General features: G+C 41.9%; 1 protein-coding gene across 1 annotated transcript in view; it reads right to left on the bottom strand.

Moving 5' to 3' along the window:
• Positions 1-4768: 4768 nt before the first annotated feature.
• LOC124721803 (aminopeptidase M1-C-like) overlaps positions 4769-14216 on the bottom strand; it is a 437502-nt gene continuing 428054 nt past the window's right edge. Inside the window, exon 15 of the mRNA XM_047246924.1 lies at positions 4769-5880. Within this exon, the coding sequence (XP_047102880.1) occupies positions 5203-5880 (678 nt within the window). The 3' untranslated portion in view covers positions 4769-5202. The remainder of the gene's footprint in view (positions 5881-14216) is intronic.

The raw sequence follows: 14216 nt of genomic DNA, 5'->3' as shown, positions 1-14216 counted from the left end.
CCCATTGTTGGGAGTGTTTGGTGCACTGTGTGTTCAGACACACTAGTACTCTGCCCAACGTTAAAGTCTGCTATTTCCACCATAGTTCTCCACCTGTCCTGTTTTACCAGTCTGCTCTGCCTATGAAGTCATACATTTCTGGGCGTGGATACCCAACCTCACGACTTATAGATGAGATTTCACTGTGATTTCGCTACGTGTTGAAGACACTCATCACGTCTCTCCTCGAGCACCCAAAAAGTTGTGCAGTTTCCGAAATGCTCATGCTGAACCTCCAGGCCATCACAATCTGCCCTTGGTCAAACTCAGATAGATCACGCGCCTTGCCCCATTGAACACACGGACAGCACGCTCATGAACTACATGCACACTGCATGTGTCTAGCAGTCATTCCTCGCCAGGTGATGCTGCTATCGCCTGGACGAGTTTATATTGATAGTAGATCGTAGATCGGTGGTCATAATGTTCTGGCTTGACAGTGTACAGCAGTCATCTCCTTAGAAATTTACCATGGAGGGACTTTCCTATCATGAACTGCTGTACTAGGTTGGTTACTTAGTTACATTTTCCATAGATTATTTGAACAATTCCTTAATTGTTGATGTGGAATGAGTCAGTTCATAGATATTTATACATTATTATTGCTAACATTAATGAATAAATTATTCTTTTAGTCCTACTCATGCAACTAGACTTACAAGCAAGGGTTTTTTCTTCAGGCTACCAATTTTTAAACAGAGATTTGTGCATGGAATAGAAGGAGCTCCCCAGAGGAAATTATTTTAAGTTAGACTCAAAATTTGCTTTGCTACCTGTGAGACATTTTGTGTTATTGGGCAAACGATCAAAGGTATTTTTGGTTGCATATTGGGCTCCTTTCTGAGCCACTGAAAACTTTAATAATGGGTATTAAGGGTCATTTTTCCCTTTAGTGTTGTGGGTATGGCCTTCAATGTTCTTCTCAGATTGCGATGGGTTCTTTATGACGAATTTCGTTAGTGAACGTGGGTACTGTGATGGTGCATTTAAAATGCCTAGCTCTTTGAAGAGGTACCTACATGACATCTGTAAGTGAACATCAAATATTACCCTTACTACCCTTTTGTGCAGTCAGTACTTTCTAGGTGGTGAGTTGCCCCTGAAAATTATTCCCTAAGATATTATTAAATGGAAACATGCAAAATGTGTTGAAGTTTAACTTATTTTTTTCCAGGATTAGCAGCTGTACAAAGAGCAATAGTAGCTGAACTTAAATGTTTGAGAATCTCAGTTAAAGTTTTCATCAATACGTACTGCAGTTCCTCATTCAACAGGAACCATCGACCCTCCAAGGCCTTTTTTAAGTGACTGAAGGTGTGATGGACTGTGCGGCTGGTCCCGGTGGAGGTTCGAGTCCTCCCTTGGGCATGGGTGTGTGTTTGTCCTTAGGATAATTTAGGTTAAGTAGTGTGTAAGCTTAGGGACTGATGACCTTAGCAGTAAAGTCCCATAAGATTTCACACACAGTTGAACAGTTGAAGGTGTGATAATTGCATGGGAGGAGGGGGGAGATCACAACTATAGGGTGGGTGCTCGAGTGTCTCCCACTTGAGTTGGCGTAACTTCTGCATCACTACATTTCTGATATGGGTACATGCATTATCATGAAGCAGCAGAGCCCATTGTCACATTTTTCGACATATATGCTGCCCCACACAACATTCTCCAATGGATGTGTCTACCGGTGTTTACCCTTGAGCAGCCAAGAAAAGAATAACAGCATGTTGGTCCTGTATGGACACATTTAACAATAACGTCACAATAGTTCACGTTTCCACATTTACCACACGCACACCACAAAAACACAAATGCCACACTAATCACTTGCCTACATAATTGCTTATATATCCATATCAGAGTCATGCTACATTGCATAAATGTTGTGGTAATGGCCTCAGATGGAAACATTTTGATTGCCCCTTATATTATAATATTATATAATCTAGTATTATAACACTAGTATCTAGGTACATATCTACCCATGGTTATTGCTAACTATTCTTTTAATTTTAAGAAGTGTGTACTTCTGTATGCTCCTTCCCAGACAATGGCATAGATGAGACTACCACATTATCAAAAGTCAGGGGTCACATGTGTTGTCCAACCACCACTAACAACTTCATGCATTTTTCTGGATCTCTTCATCTTATGTCAAACTGGTAATTTGAGAATAACCATCTACAGGATAATATCACAGCACCTGGCAAGGAAGACACATCACATGTATCCACAATACACTGAGGTGACAAAAGTCATGCGATATCTTCTAATATCATGTTGGACCACCTCCTACCCAGCATAGTGCAGAAACTCGACGTGGCATGCACTCAACAAGTTGTTGCAAGTCCCATGCAGAAAGATTGAACCATGCTTCCTCTACAGCCATCCATAATTGCGAAAGTGTTGCCCGTGCAGGATTTTGTGCGTGAAGTGACCTGTAGACTACATCCCATAAATGTTCGATGGGATTCATGTTGGGCAATCTGGGGGGCCAAATCAGTCGCACGAATTTTCCAAAATGTTTTTCAAACCAATCGTGAACAATTGTAGTCCAGTGACATGATGTGTTGTCATCCATAATTCAAGTCTATGAATGGCTGCAAATGATCTCCAGGCAGGCAGACACAATCATTTCCAGTCAATGATCGGTTCAGTTGGATCAGAGGACCCAGTCCATTCCATGTAAACACAGCCCACACCATTATGAAGCCACCACCAGCTTGCACAGTGCCTTCTTGACAGCTTGGGTCCATGGCTTCATGCAGTTTTGCAGCACACGCTAACCCTACCATCAGCTCTTACCAACAGAAATTGGGACTCATCTGACCGAGCCACGGTTTTGCAGTGATCTAGGGTCCACTTGATATGGCCACGAGCCCAGGAGAGGCGATGCAGATGATGTCGTGCTGTTAGCAAAGACACTCGTGTTGGTCGTGTGCTGCCATAGCCCAGTAACACCAAATTTCGCTGCACTGTCCTAACGGATATGTTCATTGCATGTCCCACATTGATTTCACACAGTGTTGCTTGTCTGTTAGCAATGACAATTCTATGCAAACACTGCTGCTCTTGGTTGTTAAGTGAAAGATATTGACCACTGCTTTGTCCTTGGTTAGAAGTCATACCTGAAATTTGGTATTCTTGGCATACTCTTGACTCTGTGGTACGCAGAATATTGATTTCCAAAATGGAATGTCCCATACGTCTAGCTCCAACTACCGTTCCATGTTAAAAGTCTGTTAATTCCCATTGTGCGGCGATAATCACGTCGGGAACCTTTTCACATGAATCACCTGAGGACAAATGACAGCTATGCCAATGCACTGCCCCTTTATATCTTGTGTGCGCAACATTACCACCATTTATATATGTGTATATCGCTATGCCGTGACTTTTTGTCACCTCAGCGTAAATCCATCTTGGAGGCTGTGACACACCATGCAAATTTCAACTATACAGAGTATTTTTGTCTTTAATAGAGCTGCTGTAAATATCAGCTCCATCGTGTACTCTAGACTTTCAACAGTGAACTCTTCAGCAGCATGTACCTGGTTTCATGAATGCGTGCCTCAATGCAATCTTATAAAGCAGATAGCTCATTTTCTTGATGTAAGCAACAAACACCACTTGCTAACAGCACCATCTATATGCTTACTGTCAGTGTTGAGGGCACTGTAGCTGTGATTGGACTCTGTTTCATCACACTGTTTCGTATGGTATGTCTTCTTCTTCTTTTTCTTTAACTTCCATTGAACTCTCTACCTGTAATAATTCATGTTCTGTTTATTGCTAGTTTCTTGGTTGCAGGTTTTACTAAGACAAAACCTGTTTTATACATTTGTCCTATTGTGCTCACGGTGTTCATTTACTTTCTAATTGTTAGCAATGTCTAGATTATCATGGACTCTGACTGAATAAAATTATTTTCCATTACAAAAGTTTTTGTTAGTGTACAAAATAACGTATGCGCAATGTGGATTTCAGTACTAAAAATGAAATAATGGAATGTGATCTCTGTCGGTATCTGTTGTACATACAGTTTACTTCTGTAACTACCATTTTCAATAGGAGAAATGTTTGGGAATGTGACGAGTCTCATGATTAAGCCTGGAAGTTGTAGTTGCCTGTTACATGTTGCTTAGAGGGAAGGAGTGCCATAAGAGAATTTTGTACATTTGTAAACATGTTATTACAAAATAATACAAATTTCTAAAATGAGAACATTCTAGTTCCATTTATTATACCACTTCTTCTTCTTACAGAAGCTAACAAATTTTTAAAAAAGTAAATTTTCAGACTAAAAAATCTGAAATATAAAAGCTGCATTTATGATAATCTCATGTTATTTTACTACACTATGTATTTTTCCTAATACGTAAAATACGAAGCCTTTTAAGTTAGAAAAATACCATAGTCTTCACAAGTAGTTTGTACATTGGTGAAGCAGTAAGTGGTGTTTCCATCAGTTACTATAAATTCTATATCTTTTTATTTTGTTATCATAATGTTTCTACATGCTTTAAATGGAAATGAGATGCACAGGTTTTATCAGTTTTTTAAGATGAGAATAAATGCAATGACCTTACACCATAAAAGTTCCTTACAGTTGGTAATTTTGCAGTTTTCTATGTGGAATACTGCAGTCATCAAACAGTCCAGACTTCAGTTCTTACATGGTGTTATAAGAAAAGAACCACTTTAAAAGCTTAGATGTGTGTGGTGCTGCTTCTTCACAGTCATAATTATCATACCTAACATACTGTGCATCTTGTAACAGGAAAGTACCATCAGACTCTACTATCTAAGAACTTTTGATTGGCTCAAAAGATCAGCTCTTCTTTCAATACTCACATGTTAATAATGTGTACCATCTCTCCCTACATTGCATGGACAATAAGACAATATTTATTCAAGGATGAAAACATATCACTGTTCAAAGTCTCCAGTACCTGTCGAATCTGGTACAACAAAACAAAGAAACTATTTTCACCAAAAAGGTAAGTGTCATACATGGAGCAGGCAAACACAAATGAAAACACACACACACACACACACACACACACACACACACACACACACACACACAAAGAGAGATAGAATCTCATCACACAGTACATGCGTCTAAAAGGCTATGGACTTGGTGTTGCACCAACAGTCAACATATCAGGCAACAGATACAGCTGTGGGCAAGGGAGTTTCCCCACTATAGGTGCTAGTACTTGCTAAGAAGCTTTGTAGAGAGAGAAGCTTTCTGGGAGCCGGCATCTGCCTGCGGATCCTCCTGCGTAGGCTGTTCCCACGCTTTGTTGTAACCTTCTCATGACTACAGTCTCTTGTAAGTGTAACACATGGATCTCCAGTTTCTGACTCTGTATTGTCCAAACTATTCAGTGACAGTGTTCCCCTGTTTGCCTCAGTCTCTCTTACAAGTAGTGGGTTGGAGAGATTGAGCTCTCCCTCTGGTACAGATCCTTCTCCCAATTCTGTTCCTCCCATGTCTCCACAACCTGTGATGAAGTTGCATTGTTTCTCTGAAGAAGCTCCAGCTGCTGTTAACTCATTCTGCTCCCAGTCACCGTCCAAAGATTCGTCACCAGTGGCAACCATTCTGGGGACCCTCAGTCTGCCAGTCACAGCTTTCTGTCTGGAGCTCTGCAGCCTGCGCCTGGATCCACGGCGGCGAGTGTTACTGGAACGCTTCGGTTCCCTGCCTCTTCTGTCCTGCAGCCACTGGAATATGGTTCGAGCATACTTTGTGATCCATTCTTGGTCCGCTACCAGCTCCTCGAGTGTATCAGTAACTACTGTATCATTTGGGTAGTTTCTTGCCAGCGACAGGGCCTGAAACAATGTGCAAAAAAAATTAAATAATAGCATAACGTATTTTCTATATTGTCAGAGCAGTGGTAAGAAGGAAGTTGCCTTACAGTGTCAAGTATCAGAAAATAAATTATCATCTGACTGGGTTACTGGAGCATGGTGTGTTCTACAAGGTTTCTTATTTGGGCCACTTCTCCCCCTGATGTTCACTGCTGGCCATTAAAATTGCAGCACCGTGAATGTCGTATGCAACAAACATCAAGTTGGTACAATCTGGCATGAAGTATGCTACATGACTGGATAAGTGAGGTGACAAGAGTCATGGCATAAAGCAGTTGGAAGTCACCTGCACAAATGTTCAACCATGCTGCCTCTATACCAGTCCATAATTACGAAAATGTTGCTGGTGCAGAATTTTGTGCATAACAGTGGCCCACAGACATGGTGCATTGTCATCCATAAAAATTTCATCACTTTTTGGGAACGTGAAGTCCATGAATGGCTGAAAATGGTCTGCAAGCAGCCGAATGGTCGGTTCAGTTGGACCAGAGGACCAAGTGCAGTACATGTAAACACAACCCACACCATTATGGAGCCACCACAAGCTTGCACAGTGCCTTGTTGACAACTTGGGCCTTGGAATACTCAACTCCCTAATGATATTCGAAATGGGCCGTCTCGTGCGTCTAGCTCCAACTACCATTCGGCGTTCAAAGTCTGTTAATTCCCGTCGTGCGGCCATAATCACGTTGGAAACATTTTCATGTGACTCACCTGGATATAAATGACACTGGCCCTTTACACCTTGTGTATGCGATACTACCGCCATCTGTATGTGTGCACTGACTCTTGTCACCTCAGTGTATAAAGAAAGATTATGCTGTGGGTTTCACATTCAGAAATCATCATATTTGAATGTTGATGATGTGATTGGAATTGTACTTCATGTAAGATGGAGAAACATCTACCAGTGTTAGAACTAACAGCAGCAGAATCACTGCCTATCAGACATCGTGATATTGCTGTCCGTGTTGATTCAAATACCATGTCCATCGTCCATATACGGAATCTATGGAGTCAGGAGGGCCGCACTCAACACCATACAGGATATCAATGACCACATGTGACCAGCATTGGAGAGGACAGACATTGTTCGCTCAGCCAGTCAGGGTACTACAGCAATGTTATGTACCTTGAGTCAAGAAATGGGCTTGTTTGGAACAAAACAAGTTTTCAAACAGACAGTGTGATGATGTCTGGGGCACTACGGACTGTCAGCATGACGATCATAGTTTCAACTTCTTTGACGTGGCAGCAGAGATGGAACCAACAACTACACTGAGTGTAGGAGTGGCACCACGACACTTCTTCAAATGAGTCACAGTTCTGGTTACAGTGTCTCGATGGAAGTGCACACGTGTGTGCATGAGAGAGAGAGAGAGAGAGAGAGAGAGAGAGAGAGAGAGAGTGTGTGTGTGTGTGTGTGTGTGTGTGTGTGTGTGTGTGTGTGTGTCAGCCGCTACACTTCTAATTCTCTGTATCAAAATATCAGGTCATGCATTGCCAAGAGTTTTGGCATGCCACCACTCACCAACCACTACGACTAATGAGCTCTGGCATGTATCTGAAATACCAATTGAATAACAAACCCATATCTGTCATCCAAGCTCAGATCGAATCAATACCCAACTAGATAAAGACATTGTTGCTGCCAGGTGCAAATTTCGCACCATTTATATCCTCGAATCAGCTACAAGTTCAGCCACGTAACCTTTCTGCTATGCTGTATATGCACAATGAGAAAATTTTCGTTATATGGTGTTCTACCTGATGTCGCGGTTATTATGGCCAACAGTGTACATTAATGATTTGATATTAACTGTAGTGGATAACTTTAAAACAGTTTTGCTTGCAGATGATGCAATGGTTGAACTGATGAAAATGCAGAAGTGATAATAACTTCTTTATTAACTGATCTAGTTAGTTCAGATTGCACAGATAGGGTGATTCTCCCTCTACAGGCTGCAGATGTTTCTGTTTTCTGTTTACTTACAGGTGAAATATGGATTTCTAGTAGATGTTACATTACATCATAGAGCCAGTGACAAATAAGGGCTGCAGCCAGATCGACATCCACAGAAGACTACAGAACATGAGTGCAGAGATAACATCATCCACAAGAACAATGTACACATGGGGATGAAAAAAAAAATATAGGAGGGGAAGCCAACTTTTAAGACAAACAGTGCAATGTGAGAGCGGATGGATGTCCCACAAACCGTTATCTTAACACACAGTTAAAGTGTGCATGTTGAAGATGGTGAAAACCTTATCAGAATGTGATAGAAATGGGCTGTTGACTCCCAATTTGAGGGGAGGAAGGATGAGAGTTTGCTCTGATCTGTTGTACACTCCTTTTTTTTGCATCATCAATCTCCTGACTGGTTTGATGTGGCCCACCACAAATTCCTCTCCTACGCCAGTCTCTTCATCTCAGAGTAGCACTTGCAACCTACATCATCAATTATATGCTGGATGTATTCCAATCTCTGTCTTCTTCTACGGTTTTTGCCCTCTACAGCTCCATCTACTACCATGCAAGTCATTCCCCTATGCCTCAATACATGTCCTATCATTGTGTCCCTTCTCCTTGTCAGTGTGTTCCACATATTCCTTTCATCTGCTATTCTGTGCAGAACCTCCTCATTCATTGCTTTACCAGTCCACCTAATTTTCAGCATTCATCTGCAGCACCACGTCTCAAATGCTACGATTCTCTTCTGTTCCGGTTTTCCCACATTCAATGTTTCACGCGTTATAAACCAATAAAAACATTTCTAACCGATTTTGTGACAGCTGGTGACACTGGAGCAAATCCCTATGACCTAGAAACGAAGGTTCACCCCATGGGAGTGCGTTATTCCTTTTCTTTAAGGTATAGGAAGAGTAGGGCTAGTGATCAGCACAGAATGTTATGAAGACTCTTTTTGGGTCATATAAGCATCACTCTTCTTGATTTTCTGCAACACATCTGCACCAAAAATAATCAGTGGTATGCCAAAATATACATACATTTTAGAGAATCCAGTAAGAGGAAAAACGCACAAGGATGTGTTAACTATAACAAAGCGTGACAAATCTTAACTCGGACTAGCCTGTGGTTCCCATCCTTCATATACTCCGGATACAACTCCTTCAGACATCTATTTTTTGGGCCAGTTGAGGACTACCTCGAGGGAAAACTGCTTGATAACACAGAAAAGATGAAAGGGCTGCAATGTAATAGATACAATACACATGAGGGTTTTTTAATGAAAATTTTTATTGGCATATTGACCAATAAACACAAATACATTGTGAACAATGGAGGCTGCCATATAGAAACTGTATAGAGGAAGAACAATACAAGTAGTACATCACTTAATATAGAAGTTATGATCACTTTTGTAATACTTTTAGTAAAATATTCGTATTAGCTCAGTTCTTGCAGATAAACATCAGGTAGAAAATAACATAGAAAATCAAGTTCTGGAAAGAAGCAATTTCCAGTTCCATATAACACAGTGCATGTGGTTTCTTTGACACAATTCTGTTTACTCGGACATCCTAATATCAATCAATGGTGGCTCAATTATTGAAGTGGAAGAGACCAGAGTTCTATCGGTGAGAGTTGACGGAAAGCTTATATGAAACTCTCATATTCGAGATCTCTTGCAACGAATGAATGCAGTGACATTTTCTCAATCAGCACCTGTGAGATTCTACAACTTCGCTTTGCCTACTTTTATTGTCTGTGAAAAGTGTTATGAAAGTGAACATATGGCAGAAAAACTGGTTAAATTGTTAATTAAAGAACTAAAAGAGCAAACTTTTTTGTTATAAATGTTGAAGATAGTGAATATGAACTGCTTTCTTCAGTAAATATAATAGTTTGTTTAAGGCAAATTTTTTTACTGACAAATGACCATTTTGTAAATTTTACAATGCGCACCTGCTCATGTGACAAAAGTGACCACACCTGCCAGAGGGTTAAGGACATAGGGCCTAACCCTAAGTTAGAAGAAACCTGTCATGAAGCATTCAGGCAGCATCAGAGGACTGAAGGTCGCAATGAAGGTGGCAGTCTTTTCAATTTCTCCATTGTTCTTACATGTCCTTTGCTTCACATTCACTATCCCTTGTATTGCCCATTTTTGTTTGAGTTCAGCAATGTCAACATCCATAATGTCACAATAGGTGACCACACCTTTGTTGGAGTTAAGGGAATTATGCAACTAAATAATGATGTCATAATCACCCAATTTCTGTGACTTCCTTTGCACAGTCAGTCTCGACCAGCAAGGAACCATTTCGCAACTGCTTGATAAACTTTATGGTACCAGCAAGCCCTTCTAAGCCTTTATGGACATAGAAGGAAGACACTTTTTCAGATATACCCTCCATCCTCTTGATCGCTACAAAGATATTCTGATTCATGACTCATTGAGCCCTGTTACTAATGAAAAGTTGGTTGTCAGGAGGACAAGCCTTCCTCATTCTTTTGGATGAATCGGTTTGAGTAGGTACTCCCAGGTGGTACACCCATCATGCTGGGAGGAGAAGATGAAGATTTCAAGGGTTCCATCTCTGTCCCATGAGCAGCTAGGGAAATAAGAGTCCACTCACACAGAGTGTGAGTGCCTCTGTAAGCCTTATAGAACTGAGGTGCAGCAGGTTCCCAGAGGTTGCCCACTAATGACTATTCCACCTCAACAGCCATGTGTCTCATCAGCGCACAGCACACCTTGGAACTGACTTTTTTTTATAGAGGTTTTTGCCATACTCATGATCTGGGCAGTCAGGCCAAGATCTCCATTCCCTGTGACACAAAATGTGACAGAGGACTGGCAGCACTTACCAGTCTCCAACTCAGAATGCCAGGGTCATCAGACCCATACCCAGTAAATGAATGCTGATCCCCTGAGGGCAGTAATCACTCCAAAATGTTCTGTCTTCATCTAAGTAATGTCTCTGGGTGTTGTTTGGAGACAGCCCTGTTTGAGCACTGTTGCTAATGGTAAACAACTGTGGTTACTGGTAATTCCCTGGATGGCTTTCCATACTTTTGTAGAGCAAGTGTACTGATTGATAGAGCCCAGGAACGCTTACCATGACCTTTTCTTGTCCTCCTTAATTATGTACTGAGCCTTCACTCTTGCAACTCGAAAGCTGTGAGACTGTCTGCTGTTGGGCTGCATTTAAACCATCTAAGAGCCATACACCTGTCCCACATTGCTCAATGGCACTCATCAGTCCGTCAAGGTACAGGTTGCCTCCTAAGGTGACATGATGGCTTTGGGATGGATAATTCAGCAGCATGACATATCACTCATGTGAAGTGGTCCACATATTCCTTGGCACTGTCATCATGTTCAAACACAGCCAGCTGGCTGAATAGTGTCCAGTTACACCTGATGACCATCCATTTTGGTGACTTCTGTCCAAGCAATCCTCCATCCAATAGGTGGATCCTCAGTGGGAAGTGGTCACTGGAATGAAGGTCATCAGTTGCTTCCCTCTATGTCAAGTCTGCAAGGGCTGGAGAGCATAAAGAGAGAGGAAGAGATGGCTCAGGATGATCCATTATCAGACAAGAAATGAGTAGGGCTGCCAGTGTTGAGGATGCACAGCTCCTGAGACATCATGAGATTCTCCAAGACTCTGTCCCAGGTACAAGGATAGTTCAAACCTAGCCCCATAATGCAATATGGGCATTGAAATCACTCAGTAGGAGAAATGGGCGGTGGAGTTCTGCAATAAGGCCTGTAAGAGCCTCAGATTCTATTGCATCTTGCAGAAGTATATACAGAAAGCAGATAGTAATCTTCTCAGCAATGCTTATAGCTTTTAGGTCAGTAACCAAGGAGAGGGCAGAGGACTGAGGTGTGTGTTACTTACACACAGAGGAACCTCTCTGTTAGCTCTGTCCCCAGTCAGATCATCCTTCTGGTGAAGGGTATAGACCAGTAGCACAGGGACATCAGTTGCTTTAAAATGTGTTTCTTGTAAACACAGACACAGGGGAAGTTCCTGTGCTAGCAGTTTCAGTTCCTCCACATGTGTCCTGAACCCATTAATGCTCCACTGTAATATGAGAGCCATCTACCATGGGGAGTTGCATTTTCACGCTGTCTTTCTACCAGGGAGGTGAGCTCATAATGGGTGGAGGCTCAGTCTTGGGGCACAATGATTGCCCCAGTCTGACATCAATGTCCATTGGCTCTAAACAATAATCATGAGAGACATCAGAGAGGATGATGTTGAGCTGTTTGAACTGCTTACTTCCTGATTCCAGCAGTGGTGGATGCTTGACCTTTGATTTTTTTGCCCTGGATAGGCTTCGGAGCCACAATGGTGGCAGTGGACCATACTGAACCTTTGGAGGAGCAGAGAGCTCCACATTCTCAGATACCATGGCTTTGTCTGATGTTTTGGGAGGAAGTATGGGCTTCGAAGTAACTGCAGCAGCACATGTGCGCTGACAAACACAAGTACTAGTGCTGACACTAGCAACCTCCATTTGTATAGCAGCATTGGTTTTCTGCACCGGCTATTTAACAACTGAAGCAAAAGAGGCAGCCAACATGGCGGGGGGGGGGGGGGGGGGGGGCAGGGGGAGGGGGGGGGGGGGAATGGTGTATACATTTTTTTGGAATCACCATAGGGGATCAGTTCTTCAAAACAGACACAGTAGTCCCTACTCCATACAGGGTGAGCCCCAGCCACTGAAAAATTCACACCTTTGGAAGAGCTGAACCTCCAACACCTCAACACCTTCATGGGCAGCCTTACCACATTTCCCACAAGAGGCTTATCCCTTACATCTAAGAGTAATGTACCCAAATCACTGGTATTTAAAATGGCACCTTGGATTAGAGCATTGGACTGCACAGTTAGCTCTGGGAGTTTCATGCTATTAAAAGTGAGGATGAACAAGTCAGATTTGATTAGATCACCTTCTGCCCTTTTCATTATATTTTGCACGTATACAATGCCTTCTTGGGCTCACCCTACTTTCAGGTCTTCATTGGGGATGTTTGCCAGCTCCCTGCACATCACAACACCATTATTGTAGTTTAAGGTGGCATGGAGCTTACTCTCAGTGGAATATTCCCCAAGGATTTTGGCGTGCTGCAGGTTTATCAGTTGTTGGAAACTTGAGGTTTTGACAACAGAATCCCATTCTGCACCCACTTAACAGTTTTTAATGTACCTGCAATTTTCTGTAAACCCTTTTGAATGTAAAAAGTTGAGACTTTTTCAAAGCTTCCCTCTTTCCTTTTAACTAATAAAAATGCTCTCTGATTATCAACATGCATTCTGTTACTATAGATACTAGAATTTTGAAACATCCTTGAATCTGAAGTACTGGCTACATGAGCCCTCTCATTTGATTGAGTGTTGGTACCTACTAGCAGCCCACCCATTCTACTGGGAGGAGGAAGAGAAAATTTCAAAGGATCTATCTTGGTCTCACGAGCAACTATGTAAATAAAAGTCCATCTAGACAGAGCCCTGTGTGCCTAGGTAAGCCTTATACAACTGAGATACAGCAAGTTCTCCGTAGGTTGCCAGCTAACAACTGTTCCACCTCAATAGCTGTTCATCTGAACAGTTTGCAGCGCACATTGAGATTGAGGGATTTTTTATAGATGTTTTTACCATCCTCACAATTTGGGCACTCAAGCCAAGACCCCCATTCCCTGTCACACACAATGTTCTATCACCATGCCACATGGTCATTGCTAAAGCACGTTCTGAGCTTATGGTTAGTCCCCAACTCAGGAACCCCAAGGTCACCAAATCCATACCCAGCAAGTGAATGCTGAGCCCCTGAGGGTGTAGTCTGGTGTTGACTTTACCCACTTCTATAGATTAACATGGCTGTTCCATGTTATATTGGTTCATATGTAATATTCATTTTTGCTTTGTAACTGGTTACTACGCATGTGTACAAAGGGCTTCTGGTTCTTCATTATCTTATTGCACAGCAGAGAGAAAAGGCAGGGTTAAGTAAACAACCAAAGCAAAGGATAAGAAAACAATACACACATACAGACTATATGTAAGACATTCAATAACTTTAGGGGAGTTTGGGGTTAACTGAACCGCGGGATTAATTGAACCATCACATTAATTAACAATTTGAGAGGTAAAATTATCCTTTGGTGCCATTAAGTTGTTGCCTTGCAGATGCAGGTTTTTGTGTGTGTGTGTGTGTGTGTGTGTGTGTGTGTGTGTGTGTGTGTGTGTGTGTGTGTGTGTGTGTGTGTGTGTGTGTGTGTGTGTGTGTTAATAGACAATTTTGTTTAAGTTAA

Source organism: Schistocerca piceifrons, chromosome X (genome assembly GCF_021461385.2).
Source record: "Schistocerca piceifrons isolate TAMUIC-IGC-003096 chromosome X, iqSchPice1.1, whole genome shotgun sequence".
Lineage (NCBI taxonomy): Eukaryota > Metazoa > Arthropoda > Insecta > Orthoptera > Acrididae > Schistocerca > Schistocerca piceifrons.
The sequence above is the reverse complement of the archived record's forward strand: the minus strand, read 5'-3'. Positions and strand labels throughout refer to the sequence as shown.